This window comes from Nomascus leucogenys, chromosome 24, assembly GCF_006542625.1.
Source record: "Nomascus leucogenys isolate Asia chromosome 24, Asia_NLE_v1, whole genome shotgun sequence".
NCBI classification, from domain to species: domain Eukaryota; kingdom Metazoa; phylum Chordata; class Mammalia; order Primates; family Hylobatidae; genus Nomascus; species Nomascus leucogenys.
The window spans coordinates 23,371,266-23,396,047 of NC_044404.1; the positions used below are offsets into that span (position 1 = coordinate 23,371,266).

At 38.1% G+C, this 24,782-nt stretch overlaps 1 protein-coding gene across 11 annotated transcripts in view; it reads right to left on the reverse strand.

The window, feature by feature from the left end:
- Positions 1 to 2,790: 2,790 nt before the first annotated feature.
- The window catches only part of HNRNPR (heterogeneous nuclear ribonucleoprotein R), a 35,329-nt gene continuing 13,337 nt past the window's right edge, over positions 2,791 to 24,782 (reverse strand). For 6 of the 11 annotated variants that reach the window (XM_030805095.1, XM_030805093.1, XM_030805097.1 and 3 more), the window contains 6 exons: positions 16,914 to 17,090; positions 14,889 to 15,024; positions 11,848 to 12,062; positions 6,872 to 7,021; positions 4,219 to 4,340; positions 2,791 to 4,084 (listed from right to left, as the gene is read on the reverse strand). In XM_030805095.1, the coding sequence (XP_030660955.1) occupies positions 3,472 to 4,084; positions 4,219 to 4,340; positions 6,872 to 7,021; positions 11,848 to 12,062; positions 14,889 to 15,024; positions 16,914 to 17,090 (1,413 nt within the window). In that variant the 3' untranslated portion in view covers positions 2,791 to 3,471. The remainder of the gene's footprint in view (positions 4,085 to 4,218; positions 4,341 to 6,871; positions 7,022 to 11,847; positions 12,063 to 14,888; positions 15,025 to 16,913; positions 17,091 to 24,782) is intronic. The other 5 variants (XM_003271588.3, XM_012498480.2, XM_003271589.3 and 2 more) reach the window with 2 other exon arrangements.

Genomic DNA, 24,782 nt, shown 5'->3' on the forward strand with positions numbered 1-24,782 from the left:
ATAAATCCAGTGTAGGCTTTCTATAAGGCTTTTTCTTAGCTGCTCACTTATGAGATTCCACATAGTAATTGTCCACATAATAATGGACTACATTAACATTACCTTTGGTTAGTTTAAGAATACTGGTAGCTCAGTATAATAAAATTCTCTTTGAAAAATCAAAATGACAAGTTTTAACATATTTAGAAGCCTTGATAATTGACAAGCAATAGCCTTATAGCAAGTATTTACTGGAAGGGTTTGGTTTTACAAATACACAATTAATAAAACGTAGGTATGATTATATTCAAATGGGCAGGAGGCAAATGATGTAATGAGTTTCAAGAATAATATTATATGGCTTTATGCTAGGAGTGAAATTTTACGTCCCTTCTCTTTTAGAATTTAAAATATATAATTTATTTTTTTGCATGCTGACCTGTTTAAAAAGAATTCATCTCCTAAGTCAGATTTCAAAGTCAAAAGAGAGAAAAATTATCTCCTACTATCAGAAAGCATTGGGCTTTCTTATGCAGAATAACCCCAGTAACTAAAAAAACCTGAAAAACAATTATGCTGAACTCATTTTAAAAAAACTACAGAATCATAACTCATTTTCCTTATCTTTTCACCAAATAAACCTGGATTTATTAGAAATCTGGCAACTTATTAGAACTTTTTTGCTCTTAAAAATTAAAATACCTTCATATAAATACATACATTTAAGCAACTGCTATAAATGAGTGATCAAATAAAAATTAGTATTTCATTATGGGGAGGGACATATTTGTATCAGTCTCACCAGGGTACCTACAAAGAATAGCTGTATACCTCAATATATTTCCCAACACACACTTTACTGAAACAGGCTCATAAATAAAGCCAAATCAATTAGCTTGGGGAACAAAAAAGATGGAAAGACAGGAGAGCAGGAAACCAAATTCCTTAAACTCATAATTTGTACCTATTTAAAAAAAAAAATGCCAATCTAGAATAAAGACCTCCCTCAATTGACATTTTTCAGGTTTATATATTACACTGTTAGATTTATTTATGTGAAAAGTTGAGCTCTGAATCTATTTTCTCTGAATGCTGCTACAGTGTTAATTTACAAGACATGAAAGAAGAAAAACTCTTGAGTTTTAACGTTTATAGGATTATGCTTTACAATTTAAAATAGCCACAAAACCTATAAACCAAATATTAGAGGGTACCTCTGCAAATGTATTTTTAATTAGTGAAAAGGACAGAGGAGGAGGTGGCCACTTTAAAATTCAAAATATAATTTGCAATTAAAGGAAAGGATTTTGACATGGAACCCAAGTTTTAATCTTATGTTTTTGCGAGGGTTTATGTTTTCTCAGAATCATTTCTATCCCCATTCTTAGCATTCTTTATGACAACTTTGTAGCTTGTAATACCTAATTAAGAAATACAAACAACTCAAATTTTATTTGTAGATTTTGTTCTTTCCAGAAAAAAAATCAGGGTTTTACTTAAGTCTAATTAGATGTATAGTTACAACTTCAAATTGTACTTTCAAAGTTTAAAAGCAGCATTTAAAGAATGTTTGGTGTCTTTACTTGCATACATGGGCATAAGAAAAACAACTGGATCTGTCTTACCAAAGAAATACCCATGTTAACTCAAAACTATCATACAACAGACCATAATTCCTTTATGTTTCCAAAAAACTAAAATAAGGTCTGTTAAATGACTATACTGTGTAATGAGTGTACTTTGAAAAAGAAATGAAATATATTGACTTTCATCAGTAAATATTAATCTTACTTGAAATGAAAAGAAGCCATGAAACCCAGTATCATCTAGCCAAGATTACACAGAATTAAGTGGGTTATGATTTTGAAATCTAATATTCCTATCACAAAGACACCAAACAGGAACAAAACACAGAATAATGGTGTATCCATTTTAATTATTCCCCAATGGCTTCTGATATTTTTATCATTATAAAAACATTTGAGAACCACGTAAGAATAAGATGGAGGGGAAAACTTAATAGTAATTTGAAAGTGATTCAGACTTTTCTGTACCGTAAAGCTTAGATTCTTTTGTTCCTCTCATTCTCAAGCAAAAAAGTCATTAGAATAAATCAGAATTTCTAAAGGAAATAGGGAAATAGATGTTGTCTTGGCCAACAAAAAATTTAGGCACCAGGGATAGCAGATAAATAAAAATAAACGAGGTGTTAACAAAAGCCAGAGGTATTACTACTGGATATTTTTAAGCCTCTCTTACAAGGCATGAATGTTTCTCAAAGCAAATTTACATAGTAATAGGAAATTATACTCCTAAACCAGTAACTGAAATGGTAGTCACGATCATTTTCACTAAAGTCCGCAGTGCAATTGACGCCACAGTACTAACAGTTTTCCCTGTATGTACATTCACTTATCCAGCAAATAAGGTCTTCAGTCACAAATTATCCCTTACAAAGAATGTGGGTCAAAATAAATTGCAGTCTGCTTCCCCAGCCACATTTTATTTGTTTTAACGCAAATTATCCAATGCCTGCAAGAATGCTCAAAAGTCTATGAACCTGTTTTTTTTTTTAAATAAAAGATAAAATTTCAAAATTAGAAGAGACTATGAGAGAACACCAATCAATGAAAGTGCTAATTGGAATAAATACTTGAATTTAGACTAATCCTCAGTCTAATATCCACAATACATGTTGGAATATACAAGAAATTTTGCATGAATTTGATCACTCACATAGGCAGTTATACTTTGAAAACAATATTCCTTGCAAGGATTACGAATAAAATAATGTTTTAGGACACAATTGAATTTGAAATAGGTAATGTTTTGAATAGATTTTTTAGTTTTATTGAAATCTTACATGAACAAGAAATTGGAAATACAATCACATCAAAGAACAAATTGTCACGGCTTTTGACGTTTAAGCCAAACAAATTTTGTAGGGCAGATTTCAAAAAGGTGTGAAGTTATAACAATTTAAAAACACAGTTAACCTACTTCTAGGAATGCAAAACATACAATCATAGGTTATTTTCAATACAAGAAAACTTAAATTTGTTTGCTTTAATTTCTTAAAACTAAGACAAAGCACTAGCTTGTATTTTTATTTACAGCATACTCCATACTCCTATGTAATCTATCCCAAATCCAAAAAAATGAAACTGTCCAAAACCAAAGGTTCTGCAAAATCATGATTTAACAGTGTGCCCAGCTTGTTTTGAAGCTAAAATGAAGCCTGAAACAATAAAAGCATTGTAATCCCCAGAATATGGGAACTCTGCAAGCCCAATAATGTCCAAGAGCATTTATGAAAAGAGGAAAAATAAAAAGACTTGAGTATATACACAATAGTGATTTCTTCAGCCCAATACAAATGGCAGCAAAATGCTACTTAAAGATGAAACAGTTAAGCCAATTTTTTTTTTTTTGAAGAATGTAGATCTAGAGCCAATCATATCTTGCCAGTATCATTTTCAAGCCCTTACTTGTCTACTTCCACTGTTGCCCATAAGTATCCTGATAAAATTCCTGGTTGTCATTATTGTAACCATAGTTACCAGAATAGTCACCACCTTGCTGAAGCGGCTGCTGAGCGATGGGTTGGGAACCCCAGTTCTGTTGGTTGTTGGTCTGACGACGCTTGGAATCAGGCTGGTTGTACCCATCTGCCTTTCTCTTGCCTCCTACATTGCCCCCACGATTGCCCCGAGATCCACGGGAACCACGGCCTCTCTGCTGTTGAGCAGGACCCCCTCTGCCACCCCTAGAGCCTCTTGGTGGTCCCAAAGGTGCCCCCCTCTGTGAATAGCCAGCTCTACCTCTTGGAGGTGGTGCTCCCCTCCCCCTTGGTGGTGGTGGAGCACCTCGCCCTCCCCTTCCTCCTCCTCTTCCTCTTACTGCATAGCCATCATCATAGCCGTAGTAGGGATCTTCATAGCCTCCACGATAGTCGTGATAATCATAACCATAGTAATCATCATAGTAATCTTCATAGCCATAGTAATCTGGAGGGTAGCCATATCCACCTCTCCCCCCACCACGACCCCGACCTCTAATTGGAGGTGGCATGCGAGGAGGAGGGTGGTAGTAATAATCTTCATACCTAGCAAAGGAGAGAAGGGAGAAAAGAAAAAACAAATCAGTTTGCTTCAAGACTCTGATTTTGTTTTATTAATCTGATCTCCATTATCAAGTTATTCCTCATCCAAAGATATATCTACTAAAATGTAGACTCACGCAGTGCTTCTGGAGGCCTGTCTAGCAGCTTGGCGCTCTTTCCTTTTCTTGTCTGGTGGCTTGGCTAAGACTATTTCAATCTCTTCCCCTTCTATTTCTTTGCCATTCATTTCATCCATAGCCTATAAAAAATTAGAAAAGTTATTTTACAACAATATAAAACTATATTATGTTTTATATAGTATGTAAGCTATTATACTTGTGTAATTTAATATACTTAACAATTTACTTCACAATTATTTTAAATGGCAAAAGGTGAATCTAGCTAGAAAGTTAAACACAAACACACGAAGAAAATATGTTTCCCCTGACCTTATCTTTTTATACGTAAATTACATTTAGAACAAAACTGACCTCCTGATATTATAATTTAAAAGGTAAAAGGGCTGCCACCTATTGCTGCTCCTTAATTACAAATAACTCCTTAAAAGATAAACCATACCAAAGAAGCAAATCCATACCAGGGAAAAATGCCAGTATTAATACGAGCCAGACAAAGATTAACTTCTCGGGATTAGAATTTTAAAATAAACATGTAGCATACAACATACAGGTCTTACACTGTTCTTATACAACAATTTCATGGATCTGAAGCACAAATGAGGTTACTGAGTGAGATTATCCGTAAAATTCAAGAAGATATTAACACAAAAAAGCCTAGGTTTCCCTCACAATGCTTAACCCAAAATGTACTTTGCTTGAACAATTAAAAGTATAGAGCCAGAAAAGGCCTGGACTAATGAAGACTCAAGCAATTATGTAGAAAGCAGTAATCAAACATTCCATGTTCTAGCCCTTTGTTCATGTTGTTCCACCTAACAACCTCTGCTGTACATCAAAAGGTTCATGTACTCAGTAACAAAATGTCACCTCCTCATGATATTTCATTTTTTGTTTCCCTATACCTTTCCCCACTCTGGGCACACATAAAAAAATGTTCTATTAGAGCTATCAGTGATTTGTTAAGTATCTAGACAAAAAACTAGTCCTCAAGACTGCAATTTTCCCTTTTACCACCTCAGCTTTGCGTTGCTTCAGTCAAAGCAACTAAACAAGTTTACAAAAGCTTCCTGGCATAAATTAAAAAATGAAACATCTACCCTCTGCCCTGACCATCCTGGTGACTCCCAGTTCCTGGACTAGATATTTTACAATTTCATAGGCTTCTTTGGCAAACCATCCTATAAATATTTTCAATCAGGACAACCAGTTATTTAAAACCAGTCAAATCAAGAGGAATATTTGGAAAGCATAAAATTATTAGTTATCTGCATTCTGTACCAGTGAAATTTCAGAAGCCACACATTAACAGATAAGAGTATAACAGCATAACAGATAAGACTCCATACTTCAAAGCCAGATTATTGCTGAGTTTGTGATCTTGGACAAGTTATGAATTTTATGAACAATACTGCCTCATTAATTAGCTACCATCAATGAGCAAGCCGATTAATTATAAACCAGTCAGAGATTCTATAAAGCCTGTTTTAAAAGCAGTAGCCTGGGCAAAAAACAAAACCAAAAAATGCTCAAATTAGAGGTGGCAGTATCCCACCGACCAAACATGCAGGAAAAGAACCATGCCTGTGTCACTAAGCATTCTGGATCTATCTTCCTAATAACATAAACAAGATTTTTGTCGTGTTTTGTCTTGCTCCCATCTCCCCAAGGAAGGAGAGATGAATAAGAAAAAGAAACTGAAAATTTCACCCATTAAAGATAGTCCTAAACCATTGTCAATAGAAAGCAAGTTTTGTGTTCCAGATACCATATGAAAATACTTTCTTCACACTTTTCATTATCATCAAAGACTAAATCAATTATTATACACAAGTGATATCTCTAACAATTACCAAAATCAGTAAAACATAGTGAATGCTATTTTAACTCTAAAATGATTAAATAGGCCGGGCGCGGTGGCTCACGCTTGTAATCCCAGCACTTTGGGAGGCCGGGCGGGCGGATCACGAGGTCAGGAGATCGAGACCACAGTGAAACCCCGTCTCTACTAAAAATACAAAAAATTAGCCAGGCATGGTGGTGGGCGCCTGTAGTCCCAGCTACTCGGAAAGGCTGAGGCAGGAGAATGGCGTGAACCTGGGTGGCGGAGCTTGCAGTGAGCCGAGACTGCGCCACTGCACTCCAGCCTGGGCGACAGAGCAAGACTCCGTCTCAAAAAAAAAAAAAATAAGATAAAATAAAATGATTAAATAAAGGTAAAACTAATCATACCCTCAAAATATATCTACTCGATTAAACATGGTATACTGTATGAGTCATGTACACCACTCAGTTTCCTTCATAGGTACACAAACTGAGGTAAACTAAGTAGTTATAATGCATTCATTACCTATTTAGTGTTTACAACAGCTAATTTTTATACCTTGTAATACTTCCAAGGCATCATGCTATTGAATCTTACAAATACAGAGATTAAAAATAACTTGCCTAAGATCACAAACCCAGTAATAATCTGGCTTTGAAATATGGAGTCTTATCTGTTATATACTATTACCACTTTACAGAGATTAAATAGAAAGAGTTCAGCAAAAGCTAACAACCAATTTTATTTCAGTTTTTAAAGTTACTTTGTGTTTGGCAAGTTTCAGAAACAAAATTCAAATATCAAGAACGAAAATTTCAAAATTTCTACCTTAACAGCTGCTCCTCTGTCTTCAAAATGAACAAATGCATAATCTTTCAACTTCTTTACTCTTTCGAGTTTTCCAAATTCAGAAAATGACTTTTCCAATATTTCTTCTGTCACTGTAGTAGCCAAGTTTCTCACAAACAAAACTTTTACCTAGTAAGCAACAAATAAACAAAACTGTCATTGGCCACTTAATTTTACCTGAAAAGTGTTTCTTCCTGTCTTCATAGCATAGCTTTTCTCCTCTAAAACATTAAGTGCTAAAAGCATTGTTACAGGTAGTAAGAGAAATTGCTAGGAAAATGACACTGATATCAGTCACCAATTTATAAAAATTATTGGTTCCTCCCTTCTCTTTGTTGTCATTAAAGCACCTAACACTGAGTAGAACCTTCAAGGAACCAACACATAATTATTATTACCAAGTTAATCAACAAATTTAACATGGTTTCCAAGTCCCTTTCAAAACAAGTTTTTCTGTTTCTTTCCTCTAAAACTGAATAACTTTCAAAAGTTCATATGAAAAAATAAATAAGCAAGAATAACCAGGAAAAAAAAAAGTGAAATTTAGAGGCTGGCCCTACCAAATATAAACAAACTATAATGCTTAAATCATTAAATCAGGTAGTGTCAATTAGAAAAAAAGGAGAAAAGCTGGTCCATGCCTCACACTATACACCAGGATAAACTCCAAATAGATTGAAAATTTAAATAATAAAAGGGTGGAGGGAGGACTGTGAAAGTATTAGAACAAGGATGATTCCTTTATATAACACTGGAGTGAGGATGACCTTATGACTTAAATCTAGGAGCCATAAGAATGATATATTCAACTACTAAAAATAAATGACTTCTATATGGCAAAAAATACTATAAGCAAAGACAATAAATATGGATGAAAAATTTGCAACATGTATCACAAACAGCTAATCTCTCTTTTATATCAGAGCACCAGAAAATAAGAAAAAGCTCAACAACTGAATAGAAAAATAGGCAAAATTCCTGAATACATGGTTCATACAAAGAAACACATATGGCTCTTAAAATATATTTAAAGTTCAAACCATTCATAGTAAAAGAAGCAAATCATTAATCATTAATGGCACTGAGACATCATTTGTTATCAAGCTGGCAAAATTCAAAAGTCTGATCATACACTATTTTGTCAAGAATGAGGAAAATAATTCTCTTGTATTTTGCTGGTAGGAATGTAAAATAGTGTACCTCCTACAGACAGGAACATGGCAGTATCTTAACAATTACAGATGTATCTACCCTTTGGCCCACAATTCTACCCCTAAGAATCTATCCTAAAGATATATCTCCACTTGTATCAACTGACATAAGCTTATTCATTCCAGCACTGTAAGAGCTAAAGATTAGAAACAATATCTAGCTGGTTAAATACACTATAGTACCTCACAGGATAGACTGCTGCGTAGTCATAAAAAATGAAGAAGAGGGCTGGGTGCGGTGGCTCACACTTGTAATCCCAGCACTTTGGGAGGCCGAGGTGGGCAGATCGCCTGACGTTGGGAGTTCAAGACTAACCTGGCCAGCACGGTGAAACCCCGTCTCTACTAAAAATACAAAAATTAGCCAGGCGTGGTAGCAGGCACCTATAACCCCAGCTACTCGGGAAGCTGAGGCAGGAGAATCGCTTGAACCCGGGAGGCGGAGGCTGCAGTGAGCCAAGATTGCACCACTGCACTCCAGCCTGGGTGACAGAGCAAGGCTCCGTCTCAAAAAAAAAAAAAACCCCAAAAAATGAAGAGGAGCTCTATGAGCTGATAGAGAATGATAGGATACACTGTTTTTCCTGTTTTTACATCTCTGAAATAAAGAAACAACTTACAGTCAATGTGATAAGCAAGTACTGTGCCATAGTTTAGTTGGCAGTGTTTTATAACTATTTAGTAGTACATATAATAATGGTGTATTTCCTCAGAGCTGATGAAACAAGATGGTGAATAAACAAAAGGGAGATCAGTGGATATGGTAGGCTACCAACACTACTACCACTCATGTAAGAATTAAGGAAGTATATTCATATTTGCCGGAGGAAATACTAAAAAGAAACCAGAAACTATTAAAACTGGATGCCTTATAGGAAACAAAGGGGATTTGGTAGACACAGGCATAGGGGTAGAAAGGCAATTTCTTTGTCTATACTTTTCTGTATAACTTGGGAACTAAGAAAATATAGTACCTATCCAAATAAAAAACTAACATATTGAACAAATTGTTGCTTCAGATAAAGGGCTATCTAATACGAAGATACTAATTTAAGGAGGAAAAAAACTAACATTTTCCACAAATGCTCCATCCCCTTTATTCTCAATTTGTCATACTAAGGTCCAGCCTCTATGTTACACAGACTCCTACTGGTTGAGTTGCTTTTTAAAAAAAATTCAACATGTACTTTTTTATGATGAAACGATAACATACTATATGAAAATTACTCACTAAAATGGTGTTTAAAATGTTCAACAGGAAAAAGGGTCCCTTTAAGAGACATATATTTAGGCTTTTAGGTTTTGGTATATTGTAAAACTGACCCAACTTGGCAAAAAAATCTTCAGTGAATTGTAAATTGATGTGAATAACAGAAGCTTTACTCAAATGGATAAACTTTTCTTTTCAATTAGGAAACAATAAAGGAGCTGGGTGCGGTTGCAAAGCACCAGTAGTCCCAAGCTACCTGGGAGGCTGAAGCCGGAGGGACGCTTAGGCCCAGGAGTTCAAGGCTGCAGTGTGCTATGATTGCACATGTGAGCAGCTACTGCACTCCAGCCTGGGCAACATAATGAGACCCCATCTCTTAAAAAAAAGAAAACAATAAAGGGCTCTATAATATTTAATCCTAAGTTTATAGAGACCTCCTTTTCATTCTGAAACCTGTTTTAGATCTAGGAAAAAGGAGTTACCAGAATGAAATCTTGAAGTTTTCTAAACCTAAAAAAAGATTAGGATGAACTTCCATCTGAGCAGTTACCAAAGGTTACGTGAGAAGTGGCTGGTAAGCAAATTACAAGCTATACTTTTGGTTTTCATGGGATTTTATTCCTCTTTTATAATATGTAATACATCTATAATACTATTTTAAAATATTTTTACAGAAAAAGCAATACAGGCTATACTTAGTTACTACAGGTAGATTCAAAGTTGTGATGAATCTTAGAGATTGATCCAGGCTCAATAAAATAGATGACATCCATGTTCAGTAGTTTACCCAAAGTCATAGTTGTATTAGGAGAAGAAACAATAGGAATTAAAATCAAGCTAGTAAAAAATCAAAATAAAAACTCACGGCTATTTAAATTCTCTATCCCTTTCCTAGACACCCATCTACTACTCAAGGAATATGAGATAAAAGATACTGAGTAGTACTTCTGAGAGCCTCTCTGGTTCATTCTCAATAGAACTTATCTGCTTAACCCAAAGATGTCATTGCCTACCCAGACTTTATACAAGTATAAACCAGGGTTCTCCTCCAAACTACTCAGAACGAGGGTTTGCCTCCTCAAATTCTGGAATAAAAACCTTGACTTCTGACTTATCAATAAGAATCCAACCATTAACTTATGGGCATTCAGAGTTGCTGCCTCCCTGTGAAGAGAAGAGACAATTAAAATGCTCAAGAGCTCATTGCAAGCAGCAGAAATGCAACTCTGAGGCCGGGCGCGGTGGCTCACGCCTGTAATCCCAGCACTTTGGGAGGCCGAGGTGGGTGGCTCACGAGGTCAGGAGATCGAGACCACCCTGGCTAACATGGTGAAACCCCGTCTCTACTAAAAATACAAAAAATTAGCCAGGCATGGTGGCAGGCACCTGTAGTCCCAGCTACTTGGGAGGCTGAGGCAGGTGAATGGCGTGAACCCGGGAGGCAGAGCTTGCCGTGAGCAGAGATCGCGCCACTGCACTCCAGCCTGGGCGACAGAGCAAGACTCCGTCTCAAAAAAAAAGAAATGCAACTCTGATGTGTCCTAGGAGTCGCCCAAAGGAAAGCTTAAGAACCAGTACTCAAGGCACCACTATTAGGATCCTGACAACGCAAGTACAGGAATTAGGAGGGAATTCAGGGCCCTTTACAGGACTTGCCATGCATATTTTGCCACTAACAAATAAGAGCAAACATGACAATCTTTTGCCTTTCTTCATGGGGACAATACACTATGGAATTTGATAATTTAAAAACAACAGGCAGGGCGCGGTGGCTCATGCCTTAATCCCAGCACTTTGGGAGGCCAAAGCGGGCAGATCACGAGGTTCGGAGTTCGAGACCAGCCTGGCCAATATGGTGAAATGCTGTCTCTACTAAAAATACAAAATTTAGCCGGGTGTGGTGGCAGGTGCCTGTAGTCCCAGCTACTTGGGAGGCTGAGGAAGGAGAATCGCTTGAACCCGGGAGGCGGAGGTTGCAGTGAGCTGAGATTGTACCACTGCACTCCGGCCTGGGCGACACAGCAAGACTCCGTCTCAAAAAATAATAATAATAAATAAAATATTTAAAAAATAAAAACTACAAAAAAAGCTTAAAAAAAGAAAAATTAGCTATAAATCTAAATAAAACACAATTCATGGCCAAGTAATAAAAGTCATAATATAGTCAATGAAGATTATAATTTATAATCTCCAAAACATTACTTCTCTCTTTACTCAGGACCTTTAAAAAAAAACCTCTATCCCTCACAGTACCTAGCACTAAACAAACACCCAGTGTGTATGAAGATACTTAATTGAAGGAATTTCATTTCAGTTCCTTTTGCACATTTAATCTGCAGGAAAAGGGATGGTTAATGGAAATTCCTGGATACCAAGACAGGCTGTTAACTTTAGTGTTAAAGCCACTCCTTGCCAAACAGTTGAAGTCTAAAGCTACAATTTCTATTTATCATAAAACTCAAAATATTTGAACTTTACTCTGAGTACAAAATTTAAATGATGACCCTATGCCCATTCCAAGCAACTGTATTTACCTTAGCCATGACTTCTGGATCTGGTTCTTCCACAGGGTCAGCCCATTCAACTGTAACTACATTTCCCCACACTTTTACTTTTCCACTCATCAGCCGGCGTCTGGCTTGTGCTGCTGACTTGTGATCCTCATATTCAAGGAAGCAGAACCCCCGATTCTTCTTTTTGTCATCGGGTTGATGATAGAGAATAACGTCCACCAAACCCTCTGTTAAACCAACAGCCAGATATATAAGCCAAAAGCATCCACCACACATCTAGCGATTAGGCAGACCTAAATCCGCTTGACGATGAGCAAAATATAAGTGAGGCAGCCTCAAAATGAGTCACTAATTTTGTAGACAATTAGATCAACATAATTAGATATGGGGTTTGGGACAGTATTTGCTGTTCCTTTTTAATTTTAGGCGTTCTGAAGGTACAGCCATATACAACAAATCTACCATATTCTGACATTTAACATGCTACGTTTTAGAGCGTTTGATATAACATGGCTTTATAAAAGCACTAACAAGGATCTTAAAAACGAAACTAGTAATATAAACCCAAGAGAACTAACTTTTGACAAGTAATCATGGCCAAAAATCTTCCTTGAAGCTAACTTAAAAGTTACTATTTTTACCAAGAATGGAAGTGATCACTAAATATTAGTGTTCCTCTAGTCTTCGTCCTTTGCCCTTATCTCTCCATATGTGTTCTTTCTAAATAATGTCAGCTAGCCCTACTTTTAAATGTTACCTATACGCTTATAAATACTTAGATTTTTTTCCTACCCCAGACTTCTCTAGCTCTAGATGTGCCTACACTCTTACCTGATGTATCCTCTTTGATGTCTTAGACATTGCAAATTTAACATGTCCAAAACTGAACCACCATGGCCAAAATCTGCCTTCCCTAGACTTCCTATCTAATAAACAGTGCCATCCATCTGGTTCTGAAGCCAGAAATTGGTTAGACATTCTTGATTTCTTCCTTTACTTCATCTCTCCTAATCCAATTCCAAACTCATTTACTTCTTTCTATCTCCACTGCTATTACCCTAGTCTAATCCTGTATCTGTACTAGTAGGACAGCTTCAACTAATTTATCAGCTTCCACTCACGCCCCTTCTCTCCAAGCCCCTATCCACAGAGCAGTAGGAATAATATCCCATAAACATGAAATAGGTGTTATTTCCTGCTTAAAACCTTTAAATACCTTCTCATTATATATACAGTAAAAACCCAACTCCTTACATGGCCTACAGAAGCCCTGCCTACTTCATTTCATACAATTCTACTCCTAATTCTACCTTTTAATAATACTGGCCTCCTCAGTTACTGTAATTTACTGACTTCTTTCTTGCCTTGGAATCTTGGCATGTGCTGCTGTCTTGGAATGCACTTCCTTTTGCTCTTTATGTGCTACATCCTCTACATCCTTCAGGTGCTGGCCGACATGTCATCTTATCAGAAAAGTCTTCCAGAACCATCGAAACAGGGATAGTAGCTACTCTCTAGCTAAATATCCTGTATTTCCTACTTCAGTGTCTTATCACAATGTCTAAATATTCCTTTAATTTTTATTTTTAATATTCTTGGTCTTATCTCCTTTCTCAGGATATAGGATCTATGAAAGCAGAGAATATGTCTCTTAGCCACCAGTGTATCCCCAGGCACATAGCACAATGCCAGCACTTAACAGGAACTTTAATGAACACCTGCTGAAAGAATGAATAAATGATCATGAAGCCAGGAGGAGCTATAGATAATAAAGTGATGAGGTCAAAGAACTGTGCCAGCAGGGGTACTTGACAACACAATACAGCGGGTGGTAGCAGTGGTTACAAAGTGGGACGCTAGAAATCAAGAGTTCAAAGTGCATAGAATTTCTGGTGACTAGATCTAGAATGTAATCTGGATATGGTGGAGCTGAAGTAAAGGACTAAAAATAAGGTAGTTATAGAAGTAGGTAGGAGTCTAAAGCCCTGGATGGTTCACCAATGTAGATGTTAAAGGTATTAGAAAGAAGTCAATTTAGGGCATAAGAGGAAGACAGTGAGCCAGAAGCAATCTTTAGATTAATGAAAGGCTGAAACCACAAGAGCAATGAATGACAGCTTCAACAAAAGGGAAAGGATATGTCTGGATGATAAAAATGTAAAGGAATAGTGGTTTTTACAAGGGGAGGCAGTGGTCTAACACAGTGTTTTTAAATCATAGGTAGTATTAGATCACAACTGGCATTTTAAAACATGAAATACAGTAAGAAATATCAAAATAGATCATGTATAACAAATAAAAGTACAGTTTTGTTAAATTGTTTCAGTTATATATAAATGTGTATAGAACTGTGATATAAATCTACTTCTCAATCAATTCCATGGATTTAGAATTGGGTATTTAAAAAAAATCTGATCAGCCAGGCACGGTGGCTCACGCCTGTAATCCCAGCACTTTGGGAGGCCGAGGCAGGAGGATCACCAGAGGTCGGGAGTTCGAGACCAGCCTGACCAACATGGAGAAACCCCGTCTCTACTAAAAATACAAAATTAGCCGGGCGTGGTGGCGCATGCTAGTCCCAGCTACTCGGGAGGCTGAGGCAGGAGAATTGCTTGAACCAAGGAGGCAGAGGTTGCAGTGAGCCAACATCGCACCACTGCACTCCAGCCTAGGCAACAAGAGCGATACTCCATCTCAAAAAAAAAAAAAAAGTCTGATCTAGACAAGGCAACAGGGAGAGAGTAAAAACTTTCATCCTCTTGGTCCTAAAATACACTAATTGTCAAGGGGAAAAAAAGCATTCACTTGAGGGCTATAGAGCAAAAGCTCCAGCAAAAGCCAAGGTTCAATTAAGACAAAGAAGTGAAGGGGACATTCCAAGAAATGCAGGATATAAGGGAACTTGCTTAAACCCAAACCACTATAAAGCAGAAAGGAAGCAATTTAGATACTTCAGACCTCAATTCTTAATTTAATACATACAACCCCTCAGTTTTTTTGAGCACTTGTAAGTAGTACAACATATTTCGCAAAAGTAATTTCTAAATACATTTTTGTTTTACCTGTGACTTTACTGAACTCTTCCAAAATGTTTTCTTTAGTCTTATTCTTCGGAATGGATCCAACAAAAAGTCTGTTGTTTGCCACAGAAATGCACACTCCAAGGTGTTTACCAGGGCGAATTTCATAGCTGTCACACTGCAATAAGAAAAGAACCAGAGACCCCAAAACCACCCCAAACTCAGGACAATTGATCCTAATCTAAAAAATTCAACAATTTAAGGCCAAACGCTCCCTGCTTCATCAACTCACCAAGTTCCCTCATGCTTTCCATAATATGAATGTATATTTTAAACTTCATTGTTACAGTCTCTTGTTTTAGTTTGGTTTTGTTAACCTTCACTACTCTTCCATATAAAAAGGACTCACTCTATTGTTTAAAATATCTTATTTCATATTTTATCTATCTGAAAATGTTTTTCCACAGATTTTTCAGAAAAAAATACCTGAGACTGATCATTCAGGGTCCTTGGAAATGTAATTGCATATAGGTAAGCCACAGTCAAAATAACAATATGTAAAGGGTAACAACTATGTTTAATCAATGCAAAGATATCAGAAAAATTTCAAATTCTACAGAAGTCACAGAATTCTAAATATATAGTTTTAAATTGTCTACCAAACACAATACTTTCAAAGTTTTATAAAATTTTTAAAAATGTTTTATTTAAATCACTATAGTGGATTTTCTTGATAAATTTTAGCCCTTTTTTTTTTCTTAAGACGGAGTCTCATCCTGTCATCCAGGCTGGAGGGCAGTAGCACGATCTTTGCTCACTGCAACCTCCACCTCCTGGGTTGAAGTGATTCTCCTGCCTCAGCCTCCCAAGTAGCTGGGACTACAGGCGTGCGCCACCACACCCAGCTAATTTTTGTATTTTTAGTAGAGACAGGGTTTCACCATGTTGGCCAGGCTGATGTTGAACTCCTGACCTCAGGTGATCCGCCTGCCTCAGCCTGCCAAAGTGCTGGGATTACAGGCATGAGCCACTACACCTGGCCAATTTTAGCTTCTTATACTTTAATAATATTTAACCATTAGTTTACTAAGAGATATGATTATTAAAAATAAAATCATCCATATGCTGCCAAAAATGAAAACTTAATATTAAATAAACAAGTTTGAAGGAAAAATCCAAAATAAAAACTAAAATCTGGGTCAAGCTAGTAGTGGAAGTGATTCAGACACCAGTAATGAAACCAAAGCCTTGATGAAAGAGGTTGACCATTCTAGAAAGGCTAGAATTAGACTTAGTGAGGCCCTCAGAAGTCAGGCAAGAGTATGCCAAAAAATAATGACATTGTTATTTTAAGATACTGAGATAGCTGTGCCTTAAATACAGCAGGAGTGAAGATACATTTGATGTGCAGAACTTTGTTACTACTACTACTACTGGTCTGAAATGAGCACCAAGTGGTTAAAGGCCCTAGAGAAAGGAAATTAATATGAGACTGGCTATGAATAGTAGGAGAGGAGAGAAAGATTAAAGACAGAGAAGACTCAAGGGCCAAGAAACATAAAGAACAAAAATACACTTAGAAAATATGAAATAAATCGTAATGAGTAGGCTGTAACAAAAATAAAACAGATTCACAACCATTTTCTGAATTGAATCCTAAAAGTCACTGTCATTCACTATTATGTTCCCCACAGCCCATTCCCGTCTTCATTATACTTTAAGAATCCTAAAGTTTAACATCAAAAATTGACATCCTTTTGTCTAAAACCAAAAGACAGAAATGCATAAGCCAAATACGCTTATGAAACTTCTGATATTAATCAATTTAATAGATAACTTCTTAAATCAATGGGAGACTTTCTATAAAACATTACTTTTTGGGTATTTTCAGTTCTTTTTTACTTTTATAGTCAGAAGAAAATAAACATCACATACCAACTTGGTCAGTATAAAAACATTCCAAGCAACAACTGAAGAAATCAAAATAATGTTAACTACAAACATTTTTGAATTAAAGTTTATTTCCTCAAATAGTGACTTGCTAGACAGTGGATAATTATCACATACCAGTTTCACGGCTTCCTGTGCAGCTTCCTTTCCACAGAAGGTGATAAATGCATACCCTCTATTCTGACCGGACAGTGGATCCATCATAAGACGTAGATCCCAAATGGGTCCGGCCTTCTCAAAAAGGGGCACCAACTCATCCTCATATAAATCTCTTGGTATTTTGCCTACAAATACCTGAAATAAAACCCCCTTATTAGAATCCAACATAAGCATTTGATTTTAGAGCCATAAAGCCTACTGCTTTTTGTTTTTAAAGATGGGGGCAGAAGAAGATGATTAAGTAAGAATGGAAACAATCTGAAACTTACAGTTGACTTGCAGAGCTAATCCTGATTTTTATTATAATGACCTTAGGGTTATCAAAGCACAACAGTCTCTTGAAAAATGGAAACTGACTAATAAGAGTGTGAAATTTGTATTTACTCAATTTTAAATTTTTATAACTTGCCTTTTTCTCATAAAAACAGAATAAAGGAGGTTGGACACAGCGGCTCATGCCTGTAATCCTAGCACTTTGAGAGGCCAAGGATGGTGGATCACTTGAGTCCAGGAGTTCAAAACTAGCCTAGGCAACATGGTGAAACCCCATTTCTACTATTTAAAATAAAAAAATTAATTTATAAATTAAAAATAAATAAAAATGAATAAAAATAAAATAATTGAATGAAAGATTGTCATAGCCCTCCTCAAGTTATCTCCTCAACTCTAAAATCTTTACTTCTTAAAAAGCAACCTTGGCCGGGCGCGGTGGCTCACGCCTGTAATCCTAGCACTTTGGGAGGCCGAGGCGGGTGGATCACGAGGTCAGGAGATCGAGACCATCCTGGCTAACACGGTGAAACCCTGTCTCTACCAAAAATACAAAAAATTAGCCGGGCGTGGTGGCTGGCACCTGTAGTCCCAGCTACTCAGGAGGCTGAGGCAGGAGAATGGCGTGAACTCGGGAGGCGGAGCTTGCAGGGAGCCGAGATCGCACCACTACACTCCTGCCTGGGAGACAGAGCGAGACACCATCTCAAAAAAAAAAAAAAAAAAAAAAAAAAAAAAAAAAATTTATGTTAAAACATTTGTAATCCACAAAGTCTGAATGAGTAAAATTAGTATTTGCATGACAAATTTTCTAGTGAAACTCATCTACATCACCATTTCACAGTCTGAAAAATAGCTGGAATAATAGGTAAATAATGAAGTAATAATAGCAATCCAATCCAAAATATGCCGACATTATTATGGACATTAAGTTTCTGAAGTTAAGCTCTACAACAGATGTACTATCTAGAGATAATCCTTTCCAAAATAATCAAGACTCACTTTCACTGCTATCTGGTAAAACTTGTATTCTTTTGACTCCTTAGCATGATTCTCACACAATAGTTACTGCAATTCTTCTACCTCCTTAAGGTCCCCAATCCTCATTCACTAAACCTCATTCTAAGGATATCACCTGAGAAAGTCATTGGTTTCTTCATATGCTTACCTCTCACAATGTCTACTTTCACTTCTATCGCACCTCAGAGAAAGAGATCTACCTCCTTTCTAAGGTTAACTCCTTAACCACAATAAATAAGCCCATTTCTTCTTACCACTTTCTGGAAATAACTGCAAACCGTTATTCCTTCAACTCTCATATTTTGCTCAGTACCATCCTTCCCTTCCCACTGGTTCCTTCCTGTCTCCAAACAATCCAAAAACAAAATACAACAAAACATCCCTTACTTTAGCTTGTATTGTATTTATTTCCTTTCACTGATAAATGTTTGGTTTGTTTTTGAGACAGGGTCTCACCTTGTCGCCCAGGCTGCAGCGCAGTGGCATGATCATGGCTCACTACATCCTCACACTCCCAGACTCTAGTAATCCTCCCACCTCAGCCTCTCAAGTAGCTGGGACCACAGGCTCTTGCCAGTGCCCAGCTAATATCTGGGGGTGGGGGTTGGGGGTAGAGAGAGGCTCTCGCTATGATGCCCAGGGTGGTCTCGAACTCCTGGGCTCAAGTGATCTTCCTGTTCCTGTCTTGGCCCTCCAAAGTACTGGGATTACGGGTGTGAGCCACTGCGCCCGGCCTGTTTTGAACACACCGTCCGTATGGTTTTTTTTTCACTCACACAGTTATTATTTTCAACACATCTACTACATGCTTAATACCGTGAAGCCAAAGAGAAGTAGAAATAAGACATCTATGGCATCATCACAATTAGGGATACAAGATACTGTTATATGTGATTTAAGTGATGTCCCTGCAGAACAATCTTTCTAACAAAAACATACTCGGAAAAGCACACAGCATCTATGTTCTCTTTAACCCTCTATAATTGGCTTCTTCTTCTAACTCAAACCGTGTACCCAGATGTCACTAATAAACTTCTAATAACCAAATTCAAAAGTCTTTTTCCAGGCCGGGCACAGTGACTTATGCCTGTAATCCCAGCACTTTGGGAGGCCAAGACGGGCGGAATACCTGAGGTCAGGAGTTCAAGATCAGCCTGGCCAACATGGTGAAACCCCATCTCTACTAAAAATACAAAAATTGGCCAGGCATGGTAGCAGGCGCCTGTAATTCCAGCCACTCGGGAGGCTGAGGCAGGATAATTGCTTGAACCTGGGAGGCAGAGGTTGCAGCGAGCTGAGATCACGCCATTGCACTCCAGCCTGGGTGACAAGAGTGAAACTGTCTCAGAAAGAAAAAAAAGGTATTTTTCCCCCTCAGTTCTCATCATCCTTACCTTCTCTACAAGTATTAACACTGGTGATGCAACTACTACCGTCAAAAACTTTTCTTCCGTTAAGTATTCGGAATACTAATATCATCTTTGTACCTTGAAATCTATGATGAAGACATGTTTGTAACAAATGATTTTTTCTAAAAATCAAAATTATTAAAACCCAGCCTTGTCAACTGGCTCCTCTGACTGCCCCCATCTACCTTTAGAAGAATATAATTTCTGTTTCTCTCCCCTCCTAGCCCCCAACTCCAGGTGACTGAGGAACTACTTCCATAAACAGACATCCCAGATGTTTTCAATTCCTCCCATTACCACCCATATCCAATTAATCTTTAAAGTATCTGCTTGAAGTTGCTCCACGTAAATGCCTAGCCTATACAAACACATGGCTCCCACCCTACTCAGAACTTGTATAATACAAATCTTTCATGAGACAAGTAATTAGATATATCTTGGACTCATGTGCCATATATTTTTCTAGATTCTAGAAATATAGTGACTACCACAGACAAGGTCTAGGCATTCATGAAGTTTATATTCTACTGAGAGAGACAGCCAAAAATAAAAAAAGTAAACAATATGGGTCATGCGCAGTGGCTCACGTGTGCAATCCCAGCACTTTGGGAGGCCAAGGTGGGCAGATCACTTTAAGTCAGGAGTTTGAGACCAGCCTGGCCAATATGGTGAAACCCTGTCTGTAACTAAAAACACAAAAAATTAGTCAGGCATGGTGGCACAAGCCTGTAATCCCAGCTACTCTGGAGGCTCCGGCAGAAGAATCACTTGAACCAGGAAGGTGGAGGTTGCAGTGAGCAGAGATCACACCACTGCACTCCAGCCTAGGCAACAGAGTGAGACTCTGTCTTAAATAAATAAATAAATAGTGGTTATATGATTTTAAGAGGTATTAAATGTTAAGAAGAAGGAAAAAACAGAAAAAGGGGATAAATGATGGGGCTGAGTTTTCACTAGGATGGCTTCCCTACAGGGGTGAATTTGAGCTGAAATCTAAGAGATCTAAGAGAAAATTAAGTAAAAATCTGAGGAAGGCGAGGGGGCAGTGTCTCATGCCTATAATCCCAACATTTTGGGAGGCCAAGGCAGAAGTATCACTTGAGGCCAGCCAGGAGTTCTAGACCAGCCTGAGAAACACAGCAAGACTCTGTCTCAAAAAAAAAAAAAAAGAAGAAAAGAAAAGAAAAAAGAAATCTGAAGAAAGAGCATTCTAAGTTGAGGGAACAAGTACAAAAGGCTGTGAGATGTGAGATGGGAGTACACTCGACAAACCTGAAGAACAGCACACAGGCCAATGGCTAGAATGAAAGTGACAGTGGTGGAAAAACAGAGAATCGGTCCACAGTAAGTTAAACCATGGTTAGGCATTTCTGCTCCCAGATGTGTTGGGAAGCCATCAGAGAGTTTAGAGCAGAAAAATGACTGGATATGACTTACATTCTAAAAGGTACATTTCAGCGATTGGGTAGAAAATGGACTGGATGGAGAAACAGGCTGACTAGTCAGGTGAACAGGGCAATCTGGGAAAGAAATGAAAGTGGCTTGGTATAATAGGGTGATAGCTATGACGGTGGTAAGAATGTGAGCAACAGTGAGTTTTTGGTTATACTGGATTCAAATCTACATTTTAGTTACCTTGAGCAAGTTTTGTTTTGTTGTTGTTGTTGTTGTTGTTTTTGAGATGGAGTCTTGCTCTGTCGCCCAGGCTGGAGTGCAGTGGCACCAGCTCGGCTTGCTGCAACCTCCGCCTCCTGGATTCAAGCAATTCTCCTGTGTTGGCTTCCTGAGTAGCTGGGATTACAGGCATGTGCCACCACGCCTGGCTAATTTTTGTATTTTTAGGAGAGATGGGGTTTCAACATGTTGGCCAGGCTGGTCTCGAACTCCTGACCTCAAGTGATCTGCCAGCCTCAGCCTCCCAAAGTTTTGGGATTATAGGCGTGAGCCACCGCACCCGGCCAAGTTTCTTAAGCAATGAGTCTCAACTTCCTCGTGTGGGCTGGGCATGGTGACTCACATTTGTAAACCCAACGCTCGAGGAGGCCAAGGCAGGAGGATTGCTTGAGCCCAGAAGTTTGAGACCAGCCTGAGCAACAAAGCGAGACCCTGCCTCTATAAAAAATTTAAAGAATTGGCTCAGTGTGGTGCCATGTACCTGTAATCCCAGTCACTTGGGAAGCTAAGGCAGGAGGTTCCCCTAAACCCAGGAGTTTGAGGTTGCAGTGAGCTACGATTGTGCCACTGTACTCCAGCCTGGGCAAGAGTGAGACCTTGTTTTTATAAATAAATAAATATAGAGGAAACATCAACAAATCTGTGGCCAATAAAGTCCCCAATACTATAGTCACGTGAGTCCATGAAGAAACAGACCACGAATTGAAAACACTGGTTTATCTAAGAAACAGGAAATATCTTCATTTCAAGAGCAATTTAACTTGGGACCTAAAAAGAATTCAAAAGGCTAAAGTTTTCAAAAACTAATTCAGTACTGTTCCTTTTAAAGTTTTTAAGCTCAATTTTTAATTAACTAAAATGAAATAGAATACTTTCCTTTTATTAACTTTTTAGTCTCTGAGTCATTCTGGATCCATGTGAGCCCTTTCAGAGTAAGCACTCGGTCATCTTCAGGTAACCCTCCTCCCTTTTCAGAACCAACAGAATCTAGTGAATACCATAATGACACTTCTTTCTTCACTCACTGGCCATGAAGACCCAGAAAAAGTTTTAGCTGTTTACTATTTATCCATCAAGTACTTCAACAGTAATAAAGGAAGTAACCAAGTCATTCAACAGTCTTTTCTTTTTTTGAGACAAGGTACTTGCTCCATCACCCAGGCTGGAATACAGTGGCACAGTAACAGCTCACTGTAGTGACCTCCAGACTCAACTGATCTTGAGTCTAGATCTCACCTCAGCCTCCCAAGTAGCCAGGGCCATAGCTGTGCGCATGCTGCCATGCCCGGCTAATTTTTTATAGAGACAGGGTCTCCTTATGTTAGCCAGGTTGGTCTCAAACACCTGGGTTCAAATGATTCTCCTGCCTCAGCCTCCTGAATGCTAGGATTACAAGCATGAGCCACCATACCCAGCCAACAGAGTCTTTTGGGTATCTATTAGGATTCTTATTATCTAGCTCCTACTTACATTTGCTATCTTGCAAATATATCAGTTTCTCATACATAATACAATTCAGGTGCCACAAAGTCATATACTTTAGGTCTCTGTTAAATACACTGGGGTTCTGTGACACCACCATGAATAAACCAAAGGATGAGATCTCAATCTACCATTTCTTTTCATTACTCTGCAAAACATCAGTGGTATGCTCTGCAAACAGGTAAGAATTTATTATATACAGTCATGACCTCCATGAATACTGCTTACATTAATGGAAACAAAAACAGAACTTGGCCAGGCGAGGTAGCTCACGCCTGTAATCCCAGCACTTTGGGAGGCCGAGGCAGGTGGATCATGAGGTCAGGAGTTTGAGACCAGCCTGGCCAACATGGTGAAACCCCGTCTCTACTAAAAATACAAAAATTAGCTGCGCATGGTGGTGCATGCTTGTAGTCCCAGCTACTTGGGAGGCTCAGGCAGGAGGATCACTTGAACCTGAGAGGTGGTGGTTGCAGTGAGCCAAGATCGTGCCATTACACTCCAGCCTGGGCGACAGAGTGAGACTCCATCTCAAAAAAACAAAAACAAAAACAGAACTTGCTTCCCAAAGCAGCTTAACAATACTAGCTGAAGAATCCAAAAATACTACAACTAGAGTAGGTCTGAGAGCTTAGACACACTAAAAAATATATTTCAAAATTACTACCTATCATCCTTGTACATTTGTCATCTCAGAACAATACTTAGCAACAATGTCTGTTAATGAGTGCTCATCTAATGGGTTAATTTACAGATTTTACCCAAAAATGAGATATCATAGTCCTCTCATAATTTTAATACTGCACAGTCTCAGGCACTGACTCTAACTTCAAACTCCTGAATCAAGACCTAAAAATGTTTAATGACGACTGAAAGAAAATATAAAAGAACAAAATCCAAACCTCATAACATCAAAAATCACAATCAAAACCAATTTATTGTATCTACTCGCAACACATTAAAAACCTATTTTTCCTGAGTTTTTAAAACTTTGTCAACAAATACTTGCACAATCTCATGAAATCTAACTTTATGAGAGAAATCTGAAACTTTACATTAGGACTTTGCTGAAAGTGATTGCTTGACAGGAGTGGTTTTAGGCTAGTGATCACATATAGGGATTTTGCTGGAATCATATTTGCTGTGTATAACAACATTTAACATACAGAAGAATGCATCTTTCTCCCAAAGGAACAATGCAATCTAAGAGAATGTATATGTGTTTTACAATTAACATATCAACTATTTGTTTCAAATTGGTTATCTCCAAGTTTATTAGGCCAGACATGGTGACTCACGCCTATAATCCCAGCACTTTGGGAGACCAAGGTGGGAAGATCACTTCAGCCCATGAGTTAGGAGACCAGCTGGGCAACACAGGGAAACTCCATCTCCACAAAAAATTAAAAAAAAAAAAAAAAAAAAAACAAGGCTGGGCAGTGGCTCATGCCTGTAATCCCAGCACTTTGGGAGGCCGAGGCAGGCAGATCACGAGGTCAGGAGATCGAGACCATCCTGGCTAACACGGTGAAACCCCATCTCTACTAAAAATACAAAAAATTAGCCGGGTAAGGTGGCGGGCGCCTGTAGTCCCAGCTACGCGGGAGGCTGAGGCAGGAGAATGGCATGAACCCCGGGGGGCGGAGCCTGCAGTGAGCCGAGATCATGCCACTGCACTCCAGCCTGGGTGAAAGAGCGAGACTCCTTCTCAAAAAAAAAAAAAAAAAAAAAAAAAAAAGCTGGGCTTCACTTTAGGAGGCCGAGGCAGGCAGATCACCTGATGTCAGGAGGTCCAGACCAGCCTGACCAACATGGAGAAACCCCTCCTCTACTAAAAATACTAAAACTACAAAATTAGTCAGGCATGGTGGCGGATGCCTGTAATCCCAGCTACTGAGGCTGAGGTGAGAGAATCGCTTGAACCCAGGAGGCAGAGGTTGCAGTGAGACGAAATTGCACCATTACACTCCAG